General features: G+C 34.9%; 1 protein-coding gene across 2 annotated transcripts in view; it reads left to right on the top strand.

The window, feature by feature from the left end:
- ASCC3 (activating signal cointegrator 1 complex subunit 3) overlaps positions 1-24,910 on the top strand; it is a 249,556-nt gene that overhangs the window by 198,121 nt on the left and 26,525 nt on the right. For both annotated transcript variants that reach the window (XM_068184147.1, XM_068184148.1), the window contains exons 34-36: positions 1,442-1,567; positions 10,791-10,902; positions 11,181-11,315. In XM_068184147.1, coding sequence (XP_068040248.1) covers positions 1,442-1,567; positions 10,791-10,902; positions 11,181-11,315 — 373 coding nt within the window. The remainder of the gene's footprint in view (positions 1-1,441; positions 1,568-10,790; positions 10,903-11,180; positions 11,316-24,910) is intronic.

Genomic DNA, 24,910 nt, shown 5'->3' with positions numbered 1-24,910 from the left:
TGTCTTCCATATAACAGTAGTAATCACATCTTTGTTCATGTTTGGAAGACATGAACAAGGAAGACTACAAATATTCTGTGTTACTAGTACCTCCATTTTTGTGTTTATATTAACTTTGTAGTTCTGATATATTCCATCTTTTATTATAAAAAAAAGAATATTTGATAAATTTGCAGATGAAGAGTCACATATTAATAACAATCTTGCTAAGTTTGTAGGTTGTGAACCACATAACTTAGGTATGTCTTGGTCTCTTTCATGATCAAGTATTTCATATCTTCAAAGAGATACTGGTTGGGATTTTTTTTGGGGGGGGGTTTAGTTTTGGAATGCTTTCCCATCTGTTTTACCAAAGAGCAGATTTATCAGTTTTGTGTAGTATTTCCAATTTGTAAAAGTAAACTTCACAGTTTTTTAATTAACCTTTTTTCTAAAAGCCATTGTTTACATATTAATTGTAAGAGTTGAGTACTCAACTTGTAACAGTCCTTGTGCTCTCCCTGATTATGGGCCTGAAACACAGCACATTAGAAACAAAAGAAAATGCAGAATTCCATTATCATGGAATAGCTATTGAATCATCTGTCCAGCTTCTGTTGGGCAATCTGTGTAGAATGCCTGCAGTTCTGACCCTTAGAAGCATGCAGTCACCAGTACAGAGCAGTAAAACAGCTACTCATGCCAGATTATTCTTTACTTTTAGCAACAGGAAAAGAACATTGGGAGAAGAAAAAGGATATAATACAAGAAAAATTAGGTTGAACCTTAAGGATATTTGCTATTCTCTGATTGAACTCTAGCCAGGCATGATCTCATTAGATACTCTAATGGAGGTCTTTGTTCTGTTTAAATACTGAGTATTTTATTTTTTAAGAATCATTTTAAGCTGGCTTTTTTTTTTCTGTTTCTGAGTTAAGATCTTGCTGGGTAAAAGTAGCTGCTCTTTTTTTTGTTTTTGGTTTTTTTTTTAATGTTGGATGAAGATGAGGCAAAATCCAGGGGAAGCAGTTTTGATGTAATTTTAATAGCACTGAAGTATTTGTCAAGTACTAGCTAAGCTATTGCCACTGTTTCATTTCCTGTTTGTCTTTCCATATGATTCTCTATTGGATTAAATCAGCATGATCATATGGTCAACATACAATATTCAGAAGTTACCACTGAGTAGCTCCATCTGAATATGTTCCACAAATGATTTAAACTTGTGTATTCTTGGTCCAATCAAAAAATAATTTGAGCTTCATTCCAGTATCATGTAAAGAAGATGACTGACCTTGCAATTACATTCCCCCTTCTTCCCCTTTTCCCTTTTACTGGAAGATAAATATATAATATTTTCAGATTAAAAGTAATAATCCTTTTAATGGACAACTCTACAAAATATATTACCTGTCTTTGTGATTGTAAAGTCAGTTAAATCCTTTTGTTTCCTGTTCTTCAGCTTGTTAGAGGTGCTGGCTGACCACTTGAATGCTGAAATTGCTGCTGGAACTATTACATCTAAGCAGGATGCAATGGATTATATCACCTGGACTTACTTCTTCCGTCGACTTATAATGAACCCAACGTGAGTATACAATATAAAGGCCATTTAATCTCAAGGTAACTTAAAGTTAGAGTTGATCCAAAGGTGATCCATCTGCTGTTGGAACCTAGAATACTTAACAAACTCCAGTGTAGGAGCATTGCTAGCCCACATGTGGATTAAAACTTGTGAGCACATATTTTTTATAAATTTTACTCTAAATATAAATGCATTTTTGGCAGATAACTTTACAGTTTAGTTACAGCAATAAAATAACTTTATTGAGAGGGCTACATCAGCATCCCTAAAATAAAATTCCAGATTATCACATTCCTTCAGATATTGTATTTATAATGCAATATCTTTTTTTTAGCTACCACATTGATACGTTCTGCTCAGTTTTCTTTAGAATATTTATTAAGACTTGGACTTTCCTAATAAATGAGAGAATAACTATCAGCTGTTTCTCTGTGATAACGTTTGCTTTCATTAGGGTACCCTGGTGAAACCATGTGTGCAATACTTTCAATGATTGCTATCATCCTGCCTAGCTCCAGCTGGTATGCAGATCATTCTGAGCTGTTCCACCAGTATAGCCTGCCTTTGCCACAAGGCTGTTTTGGGTAAATGGTGTGTTACCTGTAATGTGATCATTCACCCACTAAAATAATGTGGCAAATAAAGAATTAACTGTTTAGATCACTAAATATTTCTAGATGTACACCAGCGTGTTGTATTTCTAAAATCATGTTAATGTCCATAGCATTTGGCTAGATTTTCTGCCAGGTACTTTATGGGCAAGTGCTGCTGGGAGCCTGCAGGTGATAAAATAACTTCCTTTAATTATTTTTAAGTCTCTATTAGTTTTTAATTCTGCATCTAGTCCTATACTGGGAATCTCCCACAAAACAAACAGAATTTCCATCGAGTCTTCTTGGGAAATAAAAAATGCAGAGCATTAGAACTGTGAACTAAAGAAAGCATTTTCAATTTTCTCACTTCATAACTGACACAATGCATACAGATATGGGGAGGGTATTTCTCCTCTGAGAGTTAAATTATGATTTTTTAAATGTTAGACTTTTTGCTCTTTTAATATAAAGAATAAGTACTGTTACTTTAAAATATCTTGCTCTTGAATTGCTTTGGTAAAGTGCTGTAGTTGATTTGGTTTTGATAAGCTTTGATCATGTGGTATTTGTGGTAGGTACATTTTTTTTAAGAAACAACATATAGGCCAAAGGTGAGTGTAGAATATAGAAATATGGTTTGATTTAATAGGCAATCTCTTCCCAATATAAATGAAGATTTTGAGTATGAGGTTGGCATGTTGACTGCTGGTCATTTTTTCTCTCTAGTTTCTTTATTGTCATGGAGAGCTAAATCTGTAGTTATCACAATTTCAATTTCAAAGCAAAAGTTCTGCTATTGTGAGGTGGGAAGAAAATTGGGGGTGGTGGGGGGAATGAAAAAAAAAAGCACTTCATAATGAAATGTAGAGTCTTTGTAGTGAGAACCAAGATGAACAAATCTTGAATAGTCATGCCCATAATGGCAGGATAGGAATGAATAATGAAGTTTCTAATGAAATTGGAGTCTTGCATTGGAACTTCAGCACACAGGTTGGAACAGTTGACAAGTTGAGCTCTTCATCCCCACAGGTACTGAGCATTCCTTCTGTATTTAGTCATGCAGGGAGAAAAATTAAGGATATTATTTAGTCTGTCAAACAGTTTGTCAAATCATTTCTAGATACCAAGCACAAATATAACGGACGTGCATGCATTCCATTCTTTGACATTATAGCAATATTAAGTTTCATCCAAAGTTACTGAACTTATTTAGTAGTTTTTCTGGACCTACTATCTGTGGTATTTTCAGACCTCCTGAAAGCCAAGCAAGCAGTTCCAGCATGGTCAGTGTGAATGAGATTACATCCAAGGAAAACTGGAGTTTTACAAACAGAAGTCAGTGATTGTTGAGATAACTCTGAATAAGTTGCATTATGGTAATGGAGTTTACTGTGCCATAAAAGAGCATATGAAATGATTGATATTATCAAACAAAAAATATTTGTGGCTCTTAATAATCTAAAGATTTTAGGGTTTTTTTTTCAAAAGAATAGGAGCACAATTGTTCATTTTTGGTCTAGATGGTTATGCAATACCCATTCCTTATCATTTGACGGAAGTGTTCTTTATCATGTCCTGCCCCAAAGCAATTTTGTTGACTTGCTCTCCACTGTGAAACAAGATTTTCCAGACAGCAGGTGATTGTACCTTAGTGGTGAATGAGTAATTCCCATATGCATGATTAGTAAAATGCCTTGGGATTCATTGGCATAAAAGTCATTGCATGTGATGCTGTAAATCCCCAAAATAATGGGCTTAGATAATATGCAGAAGATTTATATTCTCGTTTATTGCCAGTTTTAGCTACTTGTATATTAAAGCTGCATAAACAAACATAGGATCATCCTTTTCCAATCCAGTATCATAAAATGCCTTACTGAATGGCTGAAATTTGTACTATTGAAGTCATCTACCTTTGTTGTGAGATAGAGATCCAAGTATGTTTTTTCCTCTAAGATCCCGGTTTCTTCTAAACATGAAGTCATCATGAAAGTTTTCCTGGCAAACTTGAGATAATTTGTTAAACTTCGAATAGTTGTTTTAATGGTGTGGAAAATCATTCCATGTTAAAATGCTCCTTTTCATCAAACCATTTTAATTTTTTTGTTTGATAAACCCCTGCCTTTCAAACTCTATGGAGTGGGTTTTAACTGTCTAGATAAGAGGTGTAATGGATTTGTTGCTTTGGGGAAGGAGGGTAGCTGAGTGCTAGTTTTGTTCAGATGCATGACGATTAGTCACACTCATCCTATTCAGGAGCTGACACACGAATAACAAGGGTGGTCCAAATGAAATGTTTGTCAAAGTGTTTCAGTCTCCATATCCAGAGTTTCTTCCCTTCCCTCGAAACAGTTAATCCTAAGTGCAGAGCTTTTCACAGTTTCTGTACTACATCAGCCAAGTAGTACAACATGTACTCCTTTCCACATAGAGCTGCAGTCACTGTGTTCTTTACTTAGTCAAGGTCATATCACACAGATCAGCAAAAGGCCCTGGTCTTTGCAAGGGGCTACTTTGACAGGCTCATCTGTCTCCATTCCTTGACTGAAATGCCTTGGGTATTTAATACTTTTACCCTTATAAAAGATTATAGTTGCGACTTTTGATGAAAGATAAATGTCTATGAGAAACATTTTCTGTAAATCAGGTTATGATGTTTTCCAGATACATGTGCAGTAAAAGAGAAATAGAAATTTACAACATATGTAAAGTTAAGCAGAATCAGCTTTCATTTGGAAAGTTAATTTTTAGATATCCTAAGAGCACACATCACATCACTATTAAAATGTGTGTGGCTATTTATGTATTTATATGTGAGAGTGCATCTGTGTACATGTGCACACTTACAAAACCAGTTTCTATGTAAATTCCTTGTGAAAATCTGAAAAAATATATTTTATTACTTCATTCTGAGACTTATTATTAAGGGATTTTTCCCTTGATATCAGTTTTGCAAAGTTTTTTTGAGTGAATGAATAATACAGCATAAATTATATTCTCAGACTGATGATGCCCTTATCATACATTTATGTTTTACTTTAAATTTAATTTTCTCATTATGATTAGCTGAGCATGTGAATAAAACATATTAATACAAATTATGGTTATATACTGGTCCAATATATTTTCTGCTATTATGGTGACAGGTAATATGGTAGAAGTCAAGATGAAATACCTATGTATTTCGGTGACATAATCACAGTTATTCAGAATTTTAGGGTTAATTTGGAAGTGTGTCAGAAGGGAGATTACTGAAGTTAAATTAGCTAAGATAAGGGATAAAATGGAAAATTTTGACAGTAGCTAAACTAACAGAAGCTAGAATGTGCAAATATATTGTACTTCAGTGATTACTAATAACCATATTTTCAACTGGTAAACAGATATTTTACAAAGGACTTTGCCAAAGGACTCTTCCTTTTACAATGACATTTAGACCTATATATATATTTAATAAATGACAGCTATAGACATTATTATGAATTTATTAGCAAGAGTTTGTTCTTTGGAATTATTAGTGTCACAGTAATGTGAAAAGTACAGGAATGTAGTTCCTGTATAAAACAGTATAGTTTTACCAAATATTCAGAGAAAGGTTTGCTGAGTCTGTCAGACAGGGAAGCCCCAGGCTGCTGCGTATTTGAGCTGCCTCCTGCTTCCCAGTCTGCTGTAATCTTAGATGAGAATACAAAACTGAAGACTCCACATCTCTCCACCCAGAGAGAAAATTCACATCATTTTCTTCCTACTCTTGGATATGATTTACCTCTAAAAATTATCTGTTGGAATATATGTTAGGAAAAAGAAAAATGTTATCAATATATGAGCAAATTTATGCTTGGCTATGACCTCTCATCTCTCCGAATGCGTCCTGGGAGACAAACTGTTAGAAGCACTGATGTGGGGGCAAATACTTTGCTGATGTCAGAGAAACTGAGCTTGGTTTTGTTCCTCTTAAATGACCACAATGTACAGTATACTAAAAGTTGATTAAAGATAGCAATGTGTCAGTTTCTCCTACCTGGCATACGCAAAGATATGGATAGAGGAAAACATGATAGAGGTAAAATGCAGGGTGGCATTACTGTCTACAGCATTTGTGCACTCTGTAATGCCTTTTTCCAAGCCAGTCACAGACTCCAGAGTCAGTCAGTAATGCCTTATCAACAGAAGTGAGTTGGTACTTAAGGTCATATCTCTCTCTGGCTATGAAGATTCAGTTGTGCCATATACTCTGTACCATTTCCATGGTGCTGTTTGAAGATGGCAGCTGCTGAAGCTGATGAAAGTAAATATAAATGATGACTGCAGTAAAGGGACCTAGAAAAAATTACTATCTATGCTCCCCCATACTTGCTAATAACAAAATTCTGCTTTCAGAACTGTAAAATCTCAGAAAGCACACTTTCTTGCTATCAAGTGTATGCTGTGGATTTGCTGTTTCATGCATTTGTTTCAAAAGACCTACTGACTAGCAAGTATCTTCTTTAATATTTTTTGGCTGACTCTTGTCACCGGTTTTCATTATGTGTGTCACTATTACCACCGTATAATCTGAACATAAAAAACATGGTGCTGTAACAAATGACTCCACAGCATTGACAGTTATAGCAGGACCATTTCATAGCAGGACCATTTCAAGGCTGATGAAAAATTTCCCAGAGAGATCTCAGGTCAGGTTTACATAAGCTAAACAGGAAATGATAGCCACCATTCACATTAAATCCTAAATGTTTTGTGTAACTTCATCTACATTTTATGTTCCTGCACGTCTCTGTCTCTCTCAGCTGATGAAATTCCACACTTCCTTAGATTAGGGAATAAGTTCATGTTTCACAGTTTGTTGTTCTTGCTAAGCTCTGCAAGGTTTTGGGATTTAAAATATGTTATTCAATAGACAATAAAAAGTTCCTTCAGCTTTTGATTGTTTAAATTTTACATACTTTGTAAATTTTTATGATACCTAGGGGTTTGTTACTGCTTTTTCCCTATGGACTACTAATGGAAGTTAGCCTGTCTAGCCCATGTGCTAGATGCTGTTAGGATAAAACTGCCTTTGACTTTCACACCTCTCAGGGGACGAGTAATTGTTGTGTTCAAACAGCCTGTAATTGTGATCCCCGCTGGCTTTCTCAGTACGCTTCTGGCTATTAGAATCATTAAACAACTCAGCACCTGTTAACAGCATTGTAAATATTCAACCCTGCTTGTGTGCAGGTTGAGTCCAATATAGGAGAAGGCTTACAGAGCCCAGCCTCATAAATTAGAGCTTCTGACAAGTCAATTATTGTGAAACTGGGCTTCACTGTGAAATAAATGAAATGGTGTGCTGATAAAAAGGTAGGCTGTCTGTTTATAGCAAAGGGGAACTAATGACTAGATGATTCAATGCAGTAAGCATGAAACTGCATTGTTTTTATTCTTTATCTGTAATTAAATAGTTAGGCAATATTGCTTTATAGAGGAACTCACGTATCATGCAGTTTTTATACTTGGAACATGCCAACATACAGAATTCAACTTGCATTTATTCCTGAGCATTGCAATCTAATGTCATGATACCTCTGTTTTCACTAATGATTTTAACAGTCTTTCAAGATGAATGGCTTTGATTTTTATTAGGGGAAAATGTGCTGAATGACCAAGAAGCTCCTGTGGGTGTGCTCAAAATTATATCTGCCTCATTACAGACAGTAGTTAAAACATACTGGTACCACTTCACTCAAGATTACAAACCATTTAAGATTTTTCTTTACATTGTTTTATTTCCACTAGGCAGCTACATATTCACTCCTTTAATAACAAATTACAAAGCAGCAAATTTAAAATTCACAAAAAATTTTAAAAGATATTATAAATTCCTTTATGGCGATAACTTCGGTTAACTGCAGTGAAATACTGCAAATTAGTCAGAGAACAGGAGCACAAATATGTTTGAATTGGTGTCTTAAATTACATTCTCAGGAAAGAATTTCATTGTATTGCCCATGTTCCTTTTTTTCATTTTATCAGTATTCATCATGAATGTTATGGTACTGCAAATAAAGGTGCTGAAATTATATGGTGGAAGTCTGAATACCATGACAACAAAGTGCCTTAATTATAAGCATTTCAGAAGTATTCTATTCAATTTAGAGAGAACTAATAAAGAATCATTAGTGGTTTAGGAGTATAAAATAGAATTTTTTTTTCACCTCCTTAAACAACTTATTTAGCTAATTTGCTCAGTTATTTTCAGAAGGTAAACAAAATATGACAAAGTAATTCCTGCTAATAACCAGAAAATAAATGTGATTTGTGATGTCAGACAAATAAAATGGGCAGATAGAAATTTTGACCATTTTGTATTATTGCTATATCACTTAATTTAAAAGGACACTCATGAAATTTAGGTTGCATCAAAAACACTATTAGAATAATTTTTCAACAAATGAGTTTTCTTTGCATGAGGCTGATAATATATGGCTGGCTACTACATAAAACGTTGAAGTCAATACAAATATTTCTGTGTAGTTTGGTTTGGTTTTGGACAATAGGTGTGTTGTAAGTTTAAATTTCTTGTTAATCTTTATAAAGGATAATTGAGATCATATCAGCATGAACCTATATAAAATGTCACAGACTTGAATACTCCACTGCCATGTCTCTGTGCTTTGTTGTTGTCTCATGTAGCTGGCTGGTATCAGAACACATTTTTTAAAACTTTTTCTTATGATAGTACTGGTTCACTCCAACTTTGCCCAATTATAAGTGAACACTTAAAGCTTCAGAGAATTAATCCCATAATTTGGAATTAATAGCAAGAGGAAAATATCTGGACATTACAATACTATTTAGCATTCCGGCTGTTTTGGTTATGCTACTACTATTTAAAGAGATGTATGGTAAAAACTTTGTTTAAGAAAACAATAATGGAAGTCAGTTTATGTAAATTAAGCAGTTATGTAAGGATGTTTGTAGCTTATAAAATTTAATTCCATCTTTTGAAATTTGCAAACAGCAGCATTACAGTAAATGATGCAGAATTTAACTCTGAGAACGGGATTCATCTACCCAAATATAACATCCACAACTGAACTGGTTGCCTAAAGTTTTGGTTTTTTTAATCAATGATTATGTCTCACCTCATCCTGAAGTAGATATTTAAAATACTTCAGATGAATAGCATTCTGCAGGTGCACATATCTTTCCAGTGACAGTGAAAGGAGTTCAAAAAAACAAACTCAGGTGCAGCAGTAACTTTGTAAAATGGACTGAAATTAATCTCAGCATGCTCTTTTGCAGCCTGTTGTTCACCTGCACAAAATAGCATTGAAAGAACCCACTCTTGATTACAGTGGGGTTATTTCTAGTGGGAATGCTGAGTACATCATAACAGTAGTAAATTCTAGTGAAGCAAGGCAGGTAGAACAAAGGAGCATCTTTCATCATTGCACAATCTCAGTAGTCTATTTCTGCCGCAGTATTTGACAGAATTAAATGAGCAATGATTGCCTTTTTATTCTGCTTTTTAACAATTCAGTAAATCATCGGATTTTATGTTTGTTTTAATTCTGCTTTGAAATTGCATGGTTTAATTACTCTGGTTAAATTCAAAATTTTAAAACTTTCTAAGCATGCTCAGTTTTTGTTTATTACTAATTGAACTTAATTGTTACTTTCTGATCTGGTGCCTTTGTTGAATCTAGGGACACAAGTCCTTACTGCATTTTTATCTGGAGTAAAAGCTTTCAGTGAAATCCTGTTGGTTTATATGAGTAAAATCTTATAATACACCTCAAGCTCTACAGTTAAGGAGTGCAAACTTCAGTCACTGTATCTTTTTATATGCTAACATAAAAAGAAAATATATTTTGGCCCACTTTATAAGCATTTTTCCTTCATACAGAGAACTGAGCCATTGGGATGATATAGTTTACCTAAACATTTTGTCTGACAGTGAGCATGTGAAGGAAGCACATTAACAAATACCCTATTCTGGTTTTTAGCAATTCTAACTTGGAGAATAAAATGTCACAGAAATATAGCAACAAACACCAACATTTGGATTGGTATAAGTTTACTTTTTCAGGAGATGTCCCTATATGCCTAGTTTTACTTTCAGACTTGCAGGATATAAGGACAGTTGCCCTCCTGGGTGGGTGTTCTTCCTTTGTCTTGAAGTTAAAATACTATTATTTATGTTAGAGTTGCTTGTTCACTTTCACACTGATCAGGAAAGTGTACCTTTGAAAGCAGGAAAATTTTCCCACTAACAAAATAGAGTCAGTCCAGTTCTGTTTGTATCAATCTTTCTATTAATAGATGGACAAATTAATATCTTTCATATGTACACGCTTGCCTTATGTTGGTTACTCCCACAAACCATTTAAGAATCATGGATTTCTTGTTAATCTTTATAAAGGACTGTGTTTAATTGTTTATGTATTTAGTTGTTCAGTGAGAAGCCAAACTAGTTACATTGGTCTCCTGTAGAGGAATGTTTCATGAAGCAATGCTCAGGATTTTTGGATGTTTGCTGTTTCATGTGTATATTGTAGAAACCTTGTAAGTTTTCCTTGAAGACGCTGTTGTTAAAAATCTTCAGACTGTAAAAAATATTCTTGTAATGCATCTGCTCTCATTTTATCTAGTTACTATAACTTGGATGATGTGAGCCATGACACTATGAATAAGTACCTCTCAAGCCTTGTTGAGAAATCCCTGTTTGATTTGGAAGGCTCCTACTGTATTGAAGTTGGGGAGGTAAGACTAATCTGTGCCTTACAAGATTCAGTAAGATACACACTCCTAGAAGCTGTGAACAGCAAGATACGTACTCCTTGATGGGAGATATGGATGTTAGAGTTTGTGTGTGGAGCTCTTTGTTAGACTTAGGATGAAAACTCTTGTGGCTAAATTATAATGCTAAATTGTTTTTTTTTTCTCTCTTAAAAGTAGTCTGAACATGTTTCACAGTTGTGTAGGAACACATTATACTGAACCGCTTGGGAGCTCTGTGTGTTTGATTCTTCTTCAAACAGGATAATCGCAGCATTGAGCCGCTGACATACGGCCGTATTGCCTCCTATTACTATTTGAAGCATCCAACTATTGGGATGTTCAAGGATCAGTTGAAACCTGAAAGCAATATTGAAGAATTGCTCTTAATTCTGACAGTAAGTGCTGATATTTCTTAAAAATACATTTTTTTTACTCTTAAAAACACAAGTATGTGAAAAAACAAGCAAAATAAAGAGCCTTTCTCCCCGATCTCTAATTTAGTTTTTTATTGTTTTGAGAAATATACCTGAATCTTTTTTGGTGTTTCAAGTGTTTCTTCTTATCAGTACATCAAAATTACTTTATACATTTCTTTCTCTTCTTACGTCCCTTTATAATGTGCAGGATCTGTACAAATCTGATATTTGTCTTTTCTAAGTTGAGTATATTACTAAAATGCCATAGGAGTGACTGCTTACACTAAATCTGTAGCAGGACCATCACTTTGTCCTGGAAGATACAGCAGCTTTAAGGAGTAGGGGAAACATATAGGAAACACCTCTTTCCTAAAATATCTTCTTTCCCTTTTCCCAGCCACCTCCCAGTCCTTGAGGTCATAACCTGCAATAACAGCATCTCCCACGGTCAGTCTAGAGGCTGTTTAACAGAGAAGTGCAATGCAAGGCCAAAGACACCATGTATGATACACTGTGTTAGTATTACATTCTCAACATAAAAGAATCAAGGTTTACTCCATTTTCCTTTTTAACTTATGTAGTTATAACTACAGATTTTCCTTTTTCAACATGGTGTAATTCTACTTGTACAAATATATTTCAAAACACGAAGTGCCTGATTATTATCCAAGAAAACTTATTTCTACCCCTATATGATTATAGTCTCTGTTACATTAAATAAATTATACAAGTTGCCCAAATTCAATAATATTCTGATTTCTAAGTGCTACCTTCAAAATTTGAAGTCCTCTCTTACAGTATTTATATATTTTACTTTTGTATTAATTATTGTTTTGACATGTTGCCAAAATTTCTCTGAGGAGAAATACAAAAAGTTAAAATAGTGCTATTCAACAGTTAGCAACTCAACAAAACCTGATCAGCATTTTATGACACTAGGAAAACCACTTTTCTAGTACAGAGACTTTTCTTCCTGATAAATTTAAAGCACCTGCTGCAAACATTCAGAGTGTTACAGCTCAGAAATAAAGGCCACAATAATCTTTTGTAATGTAAACTGTTAGACAGCCTAAATAAGGGAATTGCTATCACTGACCCTGCAGTATCTGTTGTTCTGCTGGCAGAAAACATTGCAATTACACTAAATCAAATTCTGTGGATTCGGGTGAATTCAAAATGGTAATCATCCACAATACCTACGTATGCTGTATGTAAAATAACTGAAATTTTAAGAAGAAATACCCACATGTGAACAGAAGTTAACAAATACAATGCTGACTATTCAAGAAGAGAGCTTTACTCCAGCTGCTGTCTCGTTAAAATCTCCTCTCTAGTGAAAATCTTCTGCAACTAGACATGTCAGGATTTTTTTTTTTCAGACAAATTTGGGTAAAGAAAGTTTGAGAATATTAGCAGAGATGGCATTTCATAACTGCCTTAGCTGATGAGTAGGATATGGAAGAGGAATGGTGGAAGAAGAACATAGTGCTGCCTGTTTGAATTTGCCTCTTTGAACTGTGTGCATTCATGAATTGCAAAACTAACTGGCAAATATTTCTATTGCAGATGAAAGTTAGAACCCTAATGTTGGGTAGAGATTGTAATATCTTGACTTCTTTAATCTTGCTTTAATTTTTTCTAATTTTTCATTTCCTGATAATAAAGTTTTGTAAATTATCCATTTACAGTCTCAAGAGAGCGAGACTAAAAAAAAATTGCTTAAGGGTCAAAATGCTCCACATGTATCAATGTTAAAGATGAAAAGGATTTACAAGTGCTGGATGCCATTAGAGCTAACAGTTCCTGCTTACTTTTTATGTGGATGTTGATTCTCATAATTACTAGTGAAACTACTATTCTATCTCGTTGAAGGTGCAAAATGAAAGGTTTTTTTCAATCTGCTGTAGTGTTGAAAAGAAATGCCATTTCAACAGTTACTGCCAAGGATTTTTTTCCCCCTAAACACTGCACATTAATGAGATTTATAATTACAGCAGTTGCTTCACACCTCTATTGTTAACCAATGACATTACATCTGCCTCACTCCACTGTTGCCCTCCTCCTTCTTATTGAAGCATTTAGTGGTTTTGGCAATAGGGAATTACATGGCATGGGGTAAGTAGTCTAATTAGGTATAAGTGAAAATCCTGAGGGAAAAAGATGTTTAAAAAGTAATTTGAAGAATCTCTTAATGATGCTGAATCTGAAAGCTGTAGCTATAGTACAAAAAGGCCTATTACCATTACAAAAATAATTATAATTGTGATTATTCTGCTGACCACTGTTTTAAAGTTTCAAATCTTGGACTGTTTTAAAGTTTCAAATTTTGTGTTTTTTAAGAATAACCATCCAAGCATTTCTCATGCAGTTGCAGGATTTCATAGGTGTAACACTTGTTATTTGTTGGAGTTTTAACTAAGCTTGCAAACATTTTGGTAATTACAAATTTCTGATGTATATAAGGAAGGCAGACATGAAGAATTTGAAGAAAGTAAATCCTGATTTTGATTTTTCAAATGGGATATATATACCAAATATATAATTAACTTGGAGAGTAGCCAAAGTTTGTTTAAAACAAACCATGGAAAAAAGCAAGATTTTGTTCAAGAATTCAGAAATTTAGGATTGTATTAAGGGGGTTAAATCTTTTTTTATTTTATTAAGGGATTTTGAGTTTCAGATTGATATTTTTGCATGCTGAATGGAAGTGTTCAAAATTCAGGGTTGATCACTAGTGAATGATCAAGGAATCTTTACCACTCACGTGAAAAATGTAGTTGTGAGTCATCCAGTTTCTAGTGTTGGTGGATCTCTCAAAAAAGTAATGTAATAGCAGGATTTGTTTTCACTTAGTGGAAGACCATTCGTAGTCTTCTCCGGTATCTGTTCTTTTCTCTGTTTTTATTTTACCTTTTCCTTTTGGTCGTCTGCCAGAATTTTACAAGATCAAATGAATTTTTTTTCCTGGACTGGTGTAGGGGTTGAGTTTTCATAACGTGAACAGGAGCACAGCACATGGGAACAACGCAACAGTAATGTTGGAAATGTACAGTAATAAGAGATTCAGATAGGTGGGCGAAAATCCCCTCATGGTTTCCCCACTTATCTTAGTAAATCTGTACCTGAGATGTTGGAGCTGTCTTGGGTTTGCAGTTAGCAGGTGGAACTTCACATTCAGTTACTTTTGTCACTGGCTTGTGCTAGTGGACTGATACAGTTTTTCTGAGAGAAAATGTTTGATGTTTTTCCACAGAGCTTTCTTTAAACCTTTCCTAACCATGCTCAGACAGTAGTAATCCAAATGAGCTTAATCACTGTTGAGTTATGGTGCTTCATGCATTAAGTATTATTGATGAGAAAGTGTTCATGAATTATTACTGACAGGCTGGATTTCCCTGAGGTGCCTAAAGACTGTTTCCTTTAATTCTGATAGTTAGGTGCAGAGATTAAAAAAGAGGTCTAGGTAAAAAACAATGATAGATACTGTAGGGTAATTCTTGTCTTTTTCTACACAAATGTTTTTAAAATCAAATAGCAGTTTGTTGTACCTTGAGGAAAGAAAGTCTGTCTTTCTGATTGATCAGGGCGGTGGCACCTAGATCCACTAGTTTCTTGATTTTTGGTGATTTTTAACTTATCTTGTTATCTGGTCAATATTTACAGAGCAAAAAATTTGTCATACCAGACAATGAAGGGGAGAACATCATTCCCATCTTTCATCCCTTTTCTTATCTCCATGTTGTCCCTGATTTCTTTTTTTTTTTTTTTTTTTTTAATTCTGCCTACAAAAGAGAACTGGTTGTTTTTTTATGTTCCTACTGCTGTCTTTCATGTAAACTGTTAATAAGAGGGAGGGTTTTTTTTTCTCAGAAAAGGGAGCATAGAGAGAGAACATGGTATTTCTGTTATAGTGGGGCACCCATGTCTGTCTTTCTGTGATACAAACATGGACATAGAAGTTTGGTCTCCACATGCCTCTTCCCTTTATTTCTTTCTGAAAATAGATATGGTGACACTGGCTTGTATTAGACTAAGTAATTTGGAACTCAGCAGAAAATCTGTCATTGTTGGGAGTCACAGACTTGGAAGGTATAAGGAGGAAGTTCATTAAACAGGCACACTCCATTCAAGATACATAGATAGCAAATGAGTAGAGTTATTAATGCCTTATCTGTCTTTCATTACCTGGTAGGTATTTGTACTATGAGAACCTAGATAACTCAATTAACCTGTAGCTTTATTTCCTCTTCATCATTGTTGGCAATTTCTATTCCAACCAGGGAAATATGCAATTCTTTGTGAGTATTCACACTCTCAGTCTAAAATAATTTTATTTCTGTATGGGGATTCTGTTGCTGTTTTGGTCTCCTGTGGAGGGGCCACAAAGGTTTTTGACTCAGTGATAAACCATCTTTTCATCAGGTCTCCAGTTAAACACTAGGGAAGGAGGAATTAATGCCTTACAAAAATACTGTCAAAAAAAGAAGCTAATGTGATCTGGTTTGTTTAATATTTTCCCTGCAAGCCATAGCAGAAACATTGCTTTTAGGAATTTTTAAGATATTATATAAAACTAGGTCTCTGTTCTTTAGTCATTTCAGAAAAAAAATCAGATTACTCTTCCTAAGTCAGTCAATGTTTACAATGTTTACATTTGCTTTTAATTTAGAAGAAAGTAAAGGTGCTACTATGATTTTCTTCCAGGCATAAAAGCAGAGAAAAACTATAATCATTAAGTTATTCTTTTTGAATATGGCATTTCAGTGTCAATAATTGATTTTATAATGTAAAATTTATGTCAGATGGAAAGAAATTTATTACATGCTAGCCTTTAAAGAACTGCCATGTCTGATTTCACATCTATGGTGCACTCAACAATATGAGCATTAATGCTGTGGCCTCAGCCATTATTCATATTTTTGTAATAGAAGAAATATTTTTGTATATTTTTAACAGAAGAAAACTGTTACCTCTTACAATTAAATCTTTTCTTTACAATAAATCTGTACCAAGGGCTGTTCAATGCATGAAGTTCACCCTAAACGCAGACATTTCCCGGATAATTGACTTAATTTTTATATAGTCCATATTCTCTGGATTGTAAGATGTTAAAACATTTGTGCTTCAGTTCCCACTTGAATCATCTAGATGGTATCACAGTGTGTTTAATAGTTTAAATTTGAAAATGATGTTGGGATTCATGAAAATAAAATTAAATTCTACAGTGCAGTTTAATAACATCCAAATTTGATCACCTATATCTAGTATATTCAAAAATATCTTGTACTTAGCAGAAAAAGTACTTATATGGATACTCATACACATAATTAGTCTTGATTTTTCTCTAGTCCCAGTAGATGGAGCAGTTTTTAATGTTGCTCTAGTACTTGAGTTTAGTAATTTTTTTCTAACATCGTGACACAAATGTTTCCTGGTCTTCTTTTTCCTAATGATTGTTTGAGCTTTAGTTGGAAGGCATAATATGCTGTCTGCCTTTCCAGGAAAGCACAGTCCATTAGTAATCAAGGTAACAATGCCCACCAGTGACAGCTAACTCAGCATGGCATAAGTCTTCCATTTTTATGGCATCAATAAGAAAGAATTACTGTCAAAGACAGAAAATACAAATCCTTTCCATCTCCAGTATACATGAATTTCTAACCTCCAATTTACAGGTCTCCTTTTTTCCCCATTCAATCTTCTTATTTAATTTCCGTTATTATGTGCCTGTTGAAAAAAGAAAAAACAAAACAAAAAAACCCCACACCTAACTGAAGCAATACTCACAAAAGCTAAATTAAAACTTATTTTAAAGTTGCAGCTTAACGTTTCTGAAAAATATTTGCCATGACAAAAGCCATAAAAGAAGAACTGTTATCTTGGATATAATATAGGGTTTTTCTTTCAGGTTTTTTGTTTTATTTGCTGTGATTACCGTGCAGCAGCCAAGGGAAAAACTTTTGAAAGTGTATATAGCTGTGGCAGTAGAAAGCAGTAGCCTCAGGCTATATCCCCATTTCAAACATCTGCTTTAGCAACCATTTCTGTCAGAAAAATGAGGAAATAAATTCCTTTAACAGGATGCAGTTACAGCAGCAAAACACTCATGTATACAAATGGAAAGTATTCTGAGAGCCAGGTAGACAGAAGTACTCTCCTGGCCTGGTGAAGGTGAACATTGGCTGCCATCTGTGGCAAATCAGTGTTTGCCTATGGCAGAAGCAAGTTCAGTGATAGCAAGCTTGGCTTAGCTGACTGCTCAAAGCTGCTTGCAGTTCAGCCATGGACCACTTATTTGTTTGTCTCTTTTGGCACAAACAGGTTTTACTTATTGCTTGACAGTTAGAATCATAGCCACTGTCATGCAAGGTTTCAAATTATGCATAGTTGTGTGCATGCAAAGTGTTCATACAGGAAATGGAATGGTTTTTTTCAGCAGTCATGTCATATGGCTGTATGTTTTCAAATATACAATGTATTTGTTGAAATAATGTTTGTGTTTGTTGCAACAGACACCGAAGTTCTCAACAGCATCTTTATTATGGTAAAGCAGAATGTTTTATAATCTGTAAGGCTGCTTTGATCAATGGCTGTGTGTTCTCATGTCCCAAATGCTCCAGCAGGAAGTCTTACCAGCTCAGTTGGTATTTAGCAAATCAGTTCATGTTCTACCTGCTTTATTCCTCCCAATTTGTAATTGAAGCAGGATAAGCAAATTCAGGCCTTCTGCACTCTGCAGTTCTTTTGTCAAAATTGGCTTCTAGATAATGCCTCTGCCTTTGATAGATTTAAACAATTGTACTACAAGTTGTACGAGTTAACAATCATATTGATGAATTTGTTTTCATAGAATTCAGTTCACTTAGTGGCACCAAGTGGGCCATACAGACTGCTGTTTAAAGGTACAAAAATGCTTTTCTCTGTCAGCATAGAAGATATTGCTTGTAAAACTCTTAAGAGGATGACATTGTAGCTTGTTCTCTGATTTGAAGAGAAACTTCAGGATAAGAATTGGTTTGGCTGAAATGATTACATCATACAAGATTGATATCCAGCATATATTGTTCCTTTAGCATAGTAGTTAAAGAAAAAAAAAGAACATAAGAGGATTACTGATCAGTCGTTAATGAAGTATCTGACACTTGTATTTTCCTATTTGCATTTAGATTCTTTCTTTGTCTCATTTTCTTTTTATTTTTGTTCCTGGTGGGGGACTGTCTAGCTTCAGAAATTGAATTTTACTTTAAGTGTTGATGTTATATATTATCAGAGATGAACTTTTAAGAAATCAACCTCTCCTCTTTAGAAATTTTAAGAAATAGGCCTCTCCTACTGCCTCATATTTACAAGATGTTTTATTTCACAGCTACCTAAGTAGGCTACCTGTAATGTTAGAAGAAATTGCAAAGGGATTTTTGGCTACCAAATGGCCTTAGAATTTGAGAAAAATTGAAAGCATTTGAAAAAAATTGTAAATATATATTTGGACGTTTCTTGTACAATGGGAAGGTTGCTTCTAAAGAAAAAACAGTTGTGCATTTTCTTCACCTCTGCAATGTAATAAATGTAAGACAGGCATCAAGCGACGTATTAGAATTGATGTATGGGAAAACTGTCAAAAGTATGCACTTTTATAGGTACTTTTTTCTGGGGCAATGCTCAAATTCAGCTTTCCTTAATTTATAGTAGGCCATTGTTCTCTTTCCTATGGAAGACTCAAATCAAACATCACCAATTTCATTGGATTGCCCACATTCCAATTTCCAATTCCACCTCCTTTCCTTTCTGTCTTCCAGTGGAAAAGAGTAGCAAACCAGCAGAGATTACTCAAACTACTTGTTTTCAGAAAAAGAAAATAAGTCTATTCCTCTCACCATATAGGGTGAGAAAACAGCTAAAATTCCTCTCACAACAGGCCTCTTAAATGTTTCTCCTGGCAGGATGTCGCCATGCTTGCTCACGAAATGGGTACATATATCTCTCTTAACAAAAGATTTTTAGGTACAACCAATGCATACAGTATTAGGAAATTTTATCTTAAACATATTGAATCATTGAATGCACAGTATTTTGTAGGCTAAGGTGATTAATTTCAACTGGTTTATCATTTGCTTAAGGCAACAAGCAATTATAAACAACATGAGATAAAGATAATAGATTATTTTTTCTTTTGTATATGATTTTCTTAATATTTTCTATATGCAGTCATATAAGATGCTAATTTTCAGTACTTCTTTAGCTATAAGAATGCATGTTTGCTTTCTCTTGGTTCACACAGAACAGATGGATGCTTGACTGCCTGCTAATCCACAGCTGGAATGGTTTCAGCGGTTTCCACGTTGCTGGGTTAGAGTGGCTTTTCTAGTGGACTGAGAGGGCAGCAAGAGAGGGATATCATTATTCATCAGTATCCCAGTGGGATCGCTGCCAGCAGAGATTAATTTTTTCTGTTATGCTTGTAAAACAAGCTCAGGTGGAGTCTCTAATCCTCAGGGCACGGGTGGCAGATCAAGGAAGATGCTACAAAGCTAGTTAATTTTCAGATTCTAGGGGAAACAGAAGCTCTGTTAGATGTATAAATACATGATTGCAAACTTAAGTAGCTCAAATCCAAATGGGATCTTCCTAGACATCTGGTCCTGAAAATCTCTGTTTTCTTTGTCTTTTAAAAGAAGTTCTTAAAACTTTATGCCAGAGGCAAAATATCTTCAACTCTTTTAATCATCAGTTATCATTCCATTTTTTTAAATACAGATCTTACAGTGTATTTTAGATTAATGTCTTTATTTACATGTAGGCAAGATATGGTACATGTCTGTGTAGGAACACTGAGTTTATAGTGTTTTCACAAATTTGTGTGCAGCAACAATCATTTAAAAAAATTACCACTTGCCATTGAAAAAGGGTTCGATTTGCCTTAGTAATGCCTGGTACATTCTGTTTTGGTAATGGCATGTCCTCTTAAGGTCCACTGTGGTACAAGGGCATTTTTCCCTTGTTATTCTTGGTATCAGACCTGTTGTCATTTCAAACACAGATGTTGATAGAACTCAAATCAAGCATCCCAAAACACTCACAAGTTGTCTATTTGTATAAAAGACTTCACGTATTTTTCCTTTACTGACTTTTTTGTTACTCAGTAATTACCCTTCTTTCTCACCCTTGTAATTACCAGTGTCTTCCATCTATGTATTTCCTTGTAGCTCTTGAGTTGTTCAAAACATTGGGTTAGATTTTCAGGCAATGTTAATTCACATAGTTACACTGAAATGAATGGAGATGTGCCAGTTTTTATCAGCAGGGAACTACCCTTATTGAAATTTACTTGCAACAGCTGTCATTTCCTCTTAGAGTTGTGGGTTTTTATGATTATATTAAACTATTTTCATTTAAAAGTGCTCCGAGTGAGACCAGTAGCATTGGCTTGCAGAAAAGACATTGTGCATGTAGGCACCTTCCAAGTTTCCCATATATTTCTGCCAGTTTGTATTGTTCTTCTGTTATTCTGGGCTTGAGCCTCTCTTGAACACAGGCTGCTACTCATTTCACCACATGATGACAGGTATTCACGCCTGTGAACTTTTTATTCCCTTTTGTCTCTGGTCACATAGTAGTCTAGATCCAGAATTTAATCCAGTACAAAAATGCAGCAGTGTGCATTTGTGGCTCCCCACTAGGGGACCTGACACAGGTCAGCAGATTTGAAATCTGGTTTTCAGCACACAGAGCTTTTACAGCTTGCCATTAACATATACAGTACGGAGGAGCCCCATTTCACATAAAGAATTAGTAGTGCTTACTCCTGTCTCCATGCGGAGTGGCATTAACTTAATGCAGAGATCTGTTAACTTCTTCCCTGGGTCTGGGCTCTGCACTGAAAGATCCCAATGGCGGATCAAAGCCAAAGATGGAAAATGACTGATCACTTTCCCAGGGAAAGCTGTGTGCCAGGATTTGCTATTCCAGTTTTTATTGCTATCATCATCTCAGTCAGCAGTTGGGCCAGCTGATTCAGCCAAGCTCAATTTCAAAATGCAGACAGACGTCCAAATGGATCTGAAGTAGTGTTCTCGTGACAATGGGACTCTTGAATGTATACTCAGAGAGATTTTCCCAGTTTCCTGTTAGCAGATTACTGAGTTCATGCACTGAAAAGCTGTTCTGTAGTAGTGCAATGCAATTAGTTTCAGTACAGTCAAAACAAGTCAATTTTAATTTTTTTCTATAATATTACTTTAGATTACAGGGAAAGTAAGCTGTGGATCGCTGCCCCATCTAGGTTTTAAGATGAAAAAAATGGAACATGATAACACATTCAAAATGTGCAGATTTGAAGCATTCTCATGAGAAATAATCAGAAAAATCAGGCATTTTGGAGAGGGAAAAACTCTAATATACCATTTACAGCAATAAGATGTAGTAATTCTCTCACATTATGAAAATTCACTTTATAAATGGAATTTGTACCATTCCATTTATATTTATTTGCTATGGTCAAAGTATCTTATTCTAGGTGAATAATGTGTATTCAGTACGAGATGTTTGCTCTTATTTTTGTCCTAATTTAGTCTTCTTCCGCATTTATTTTTTCATAAACTTTGCAAGTATTACAGAAATACTTGTAAGCAATAATTTAACTTAAAAACCTAAGAGTGAATTAAAGCCACATCTATGAAAGTTGCACAGGCTTAATACTATGAAAGTACCTATACATTCAGGGAAAATGTATTTTTAGAACTAGTTTTATTAGGACTGGCCAGAAAAAGTAGGACTGAATTATGACTGTGATCATAACCTTTTATGAAATAAGGAATGTGAGAGGTAGGACTTAAAATCATGAATTCATTCCTTGTTGTAATGTTTTAGTAAGGTATGTAACTTAAATAGGAAAATTTCCTGAAATAGAATGGTTCTATATTTTTTAACATTTAGTAAGAAAATTACAGTGATTGTATTATCTGTTACTGTATCTTTCCCTACACTGAAACACAGCTTCTCTAATATGCTTAGGAAGCTAGAGAAAAAAAAGTGGAAAATCAACTTTCAAGTTAGTGTAGAAGTCCTAACAACTTCTTTCCCATGACAGATCATTGTTACTTTATAATAATCCTTCCCCTCCTGTATGCTAACGTGCTTGCATATTCTTTTATCAGCTCCATGCTGAGGCAGAGGTCTGTAATTTAACTTTGTAGTTTAGAAGTTCCCAGATCTGCCAGGTCACTCTCTGCTACTGGTAGCTAATATTGCTGACCTCCTATTGCTCTGTGAGCAGTGGCAAAGGTCTTTCAGACTGCTGACCCCTGGTCATCAGGAATGTCATCAGTAGTTTGTAGTTTGGATGTTTTAAGTAAGAGGTGAACTTGTGAAATCTAAACCCTTTCGGGTGTTTTTAAGTGATCACTCAACTGTTTCATTGCCCTAGGTTGTGCTTTTTATGATGTCTGTCATTGTAAAATTTGTGGTGTTTATCATATGCAGCTATTTAAAAGCAAAAATCAAGCACTTGTCTATTTAAAGTCAAAAGTATGAGAATGCAATTAATATATTGCATATTAACAATAATATATTAATTAATAATTAATTTCTCTAATCAGTAACATGAAAACTAAGAATTGTAAGAACTTTTAACTTGTATATTCTTATAAAATATGCTTGTGGGTCTCCTGGTGGAAATGGGCCCACTTTAAATCATGAAAGATAGTTACAAATTAATGTTTAAAAATAACAGATTTGCATAATTGCATGTAGATGGATTTTACAACATTCTCTCTTCAACTTCTCATGTCCAACTGGAAATTTCCAGTGTTTGCTCTGTTGAGTCTTAAATCTAGAGGCAGAGCCCAGAGTAGCCCAGCCTAGCTGTTTTGCTCTTACCCAATTAATTGGGTTAATGTTACACTTTGAATTCATACTTTTTTTTTAAATATATATCTATTATCTCTAAAAGTGCATTAAACACTAATTAGATAAAATAAAAAATTAAGTTTCTATTTGTTTTAGAAGATACTGAGCAGGTCTTTTTCTTTGGACGATGCTCTCTGTCATATGTATGTGTTTCCCTCCTTTTCCAGAGGGTGAAGAGTGGTCTGATGGGGTGTTAAAAAAGTGACTGGAGCATTTTCCTATAACCTAAGCTGGAGTGGAGGGTCAGGGCAGAGAGAGTCCCCAGTGAGGGCCCCCAGTGCCCGAGAGGGGACCCCCTTTGCCACAGCCAGGGCCAGCTGCTGCCTGGAGGCTGTGGCTCTGACTCCTCTGTGCCCTGTGCCTCAGGGCTGGCACAGGGCTCTGCATTCTGCTTTTCCTCCCTGACAGCCACCAGCCCTGGAAAGGGAGGCATGGGAGGGCGCCAGGGGGAAGGAACTGCACTGCGGGGTTGGCTCTAGAATGCTGGATGCAGTTTGATGGCACTGCCACATACACGTGCAGTTGATGGGGAGATGTTGTACAGTATATGAAGACAAGGAGTTTATTTGTAAGCATGGTGACTGTGATGAGTGACAGTATCATGTAGCAAATATATTTTAATGTTGCCTGAAAAGTCTTGTTGTCTTCTTTTGAACCATGTTAGCCAATTTTTAAGATCTCTACAAAACCTCAGCCTGCTCTGTGGTTTAGCAGAGCCTGCCAGCCTGCCCTAAAAAGGTGGAGCATTTCTTCTGAAATGTTTGTCTTAAAAGTTTATTTTTACATGCATAAAGCAGAGTGAACTGGCAGAAATGAATTTTCTTTCCCTTTTAGTCTATAATATGAATTTTGAAAACACATGTCGTGTTTGTTCTTAAAACTTATAACTAGCAACATATGGTTGTAAGTGCCTTTTAACTGGAATATTGTCATAGACCTTTTATATCTAAGAGTAAAAAAAACCACCCAAGCATTTGGAAGTTTAAATTATGTCCCATAAAACTGAGACCAAAACGCATACATTTAGAGGCCACCAATAAATTCCTTAAAATAGGAGTTTATAATGGAATCTCTTACAAAGATAAACTTTTCAGAGCAGTAATTCTAGCAAGTACTTCTCCAATTCTGTTTCTGAATCTACATTACTTTTTTGTATGAGCTGAAAAACCACTTTTAAGTTAGGTTTGGTTTTGGTTTTTTCCCTCTTTTTTAAAGCACATATTTCTTCACCTTTATTCGTTTTCTGAATATAAATGTAAGCTTGACTATCTTCTAGCTGCCAGTCAGGATACCTCTGTGTAAATGTAATGTCTTTCCTTACAAAACAAACTCGTACTCAAAAATGTGACAATAAAGGATACTATAGATATGTTGGTTAATTTAAATCATGTTCACAGTATACACTTGTGCCATTCCTTTGTCACATAATATCGCCTTTTCTCTTGGGAAAATCATGGCAAGGGAAGATTAGCTTGAGAGCTTTAGTTAACCAATTTTTTTATATTTTCCTTTTGATATAGGTAACAGGATCAAGTGAGATTTCTTTCAGCACAAGAGTGGAGATATATATGTGTAAATATATATATATATAAAATTGGAAATAATTCCAAATGGTTTTAAGTACAGAAGCTCAAGTATCCTCAAAGAAAAATTTAGAATTTTTGAATCTA

This window comes from Anomalospiza imberbis, chromosome 3 (genome assembly GCF_031753505.1).
Source record: "Anomalospiza imberbis isolate Cuckoo-Finch-1a 21T00152 chromosome 3, ASM3175350v1, whole genome shotgun sequence".
NCBI lineage: Eukaryota > Metazoa > Chordata > Aves > Passeriformes > Viduidae > Anomalospiza > Anomalospiza imberbis.
The sequence above is the reverse complement of the archived record's forward strand: the minus strand, read 5'-3'. Positions and strand labels throughout refer to the sequence as shown.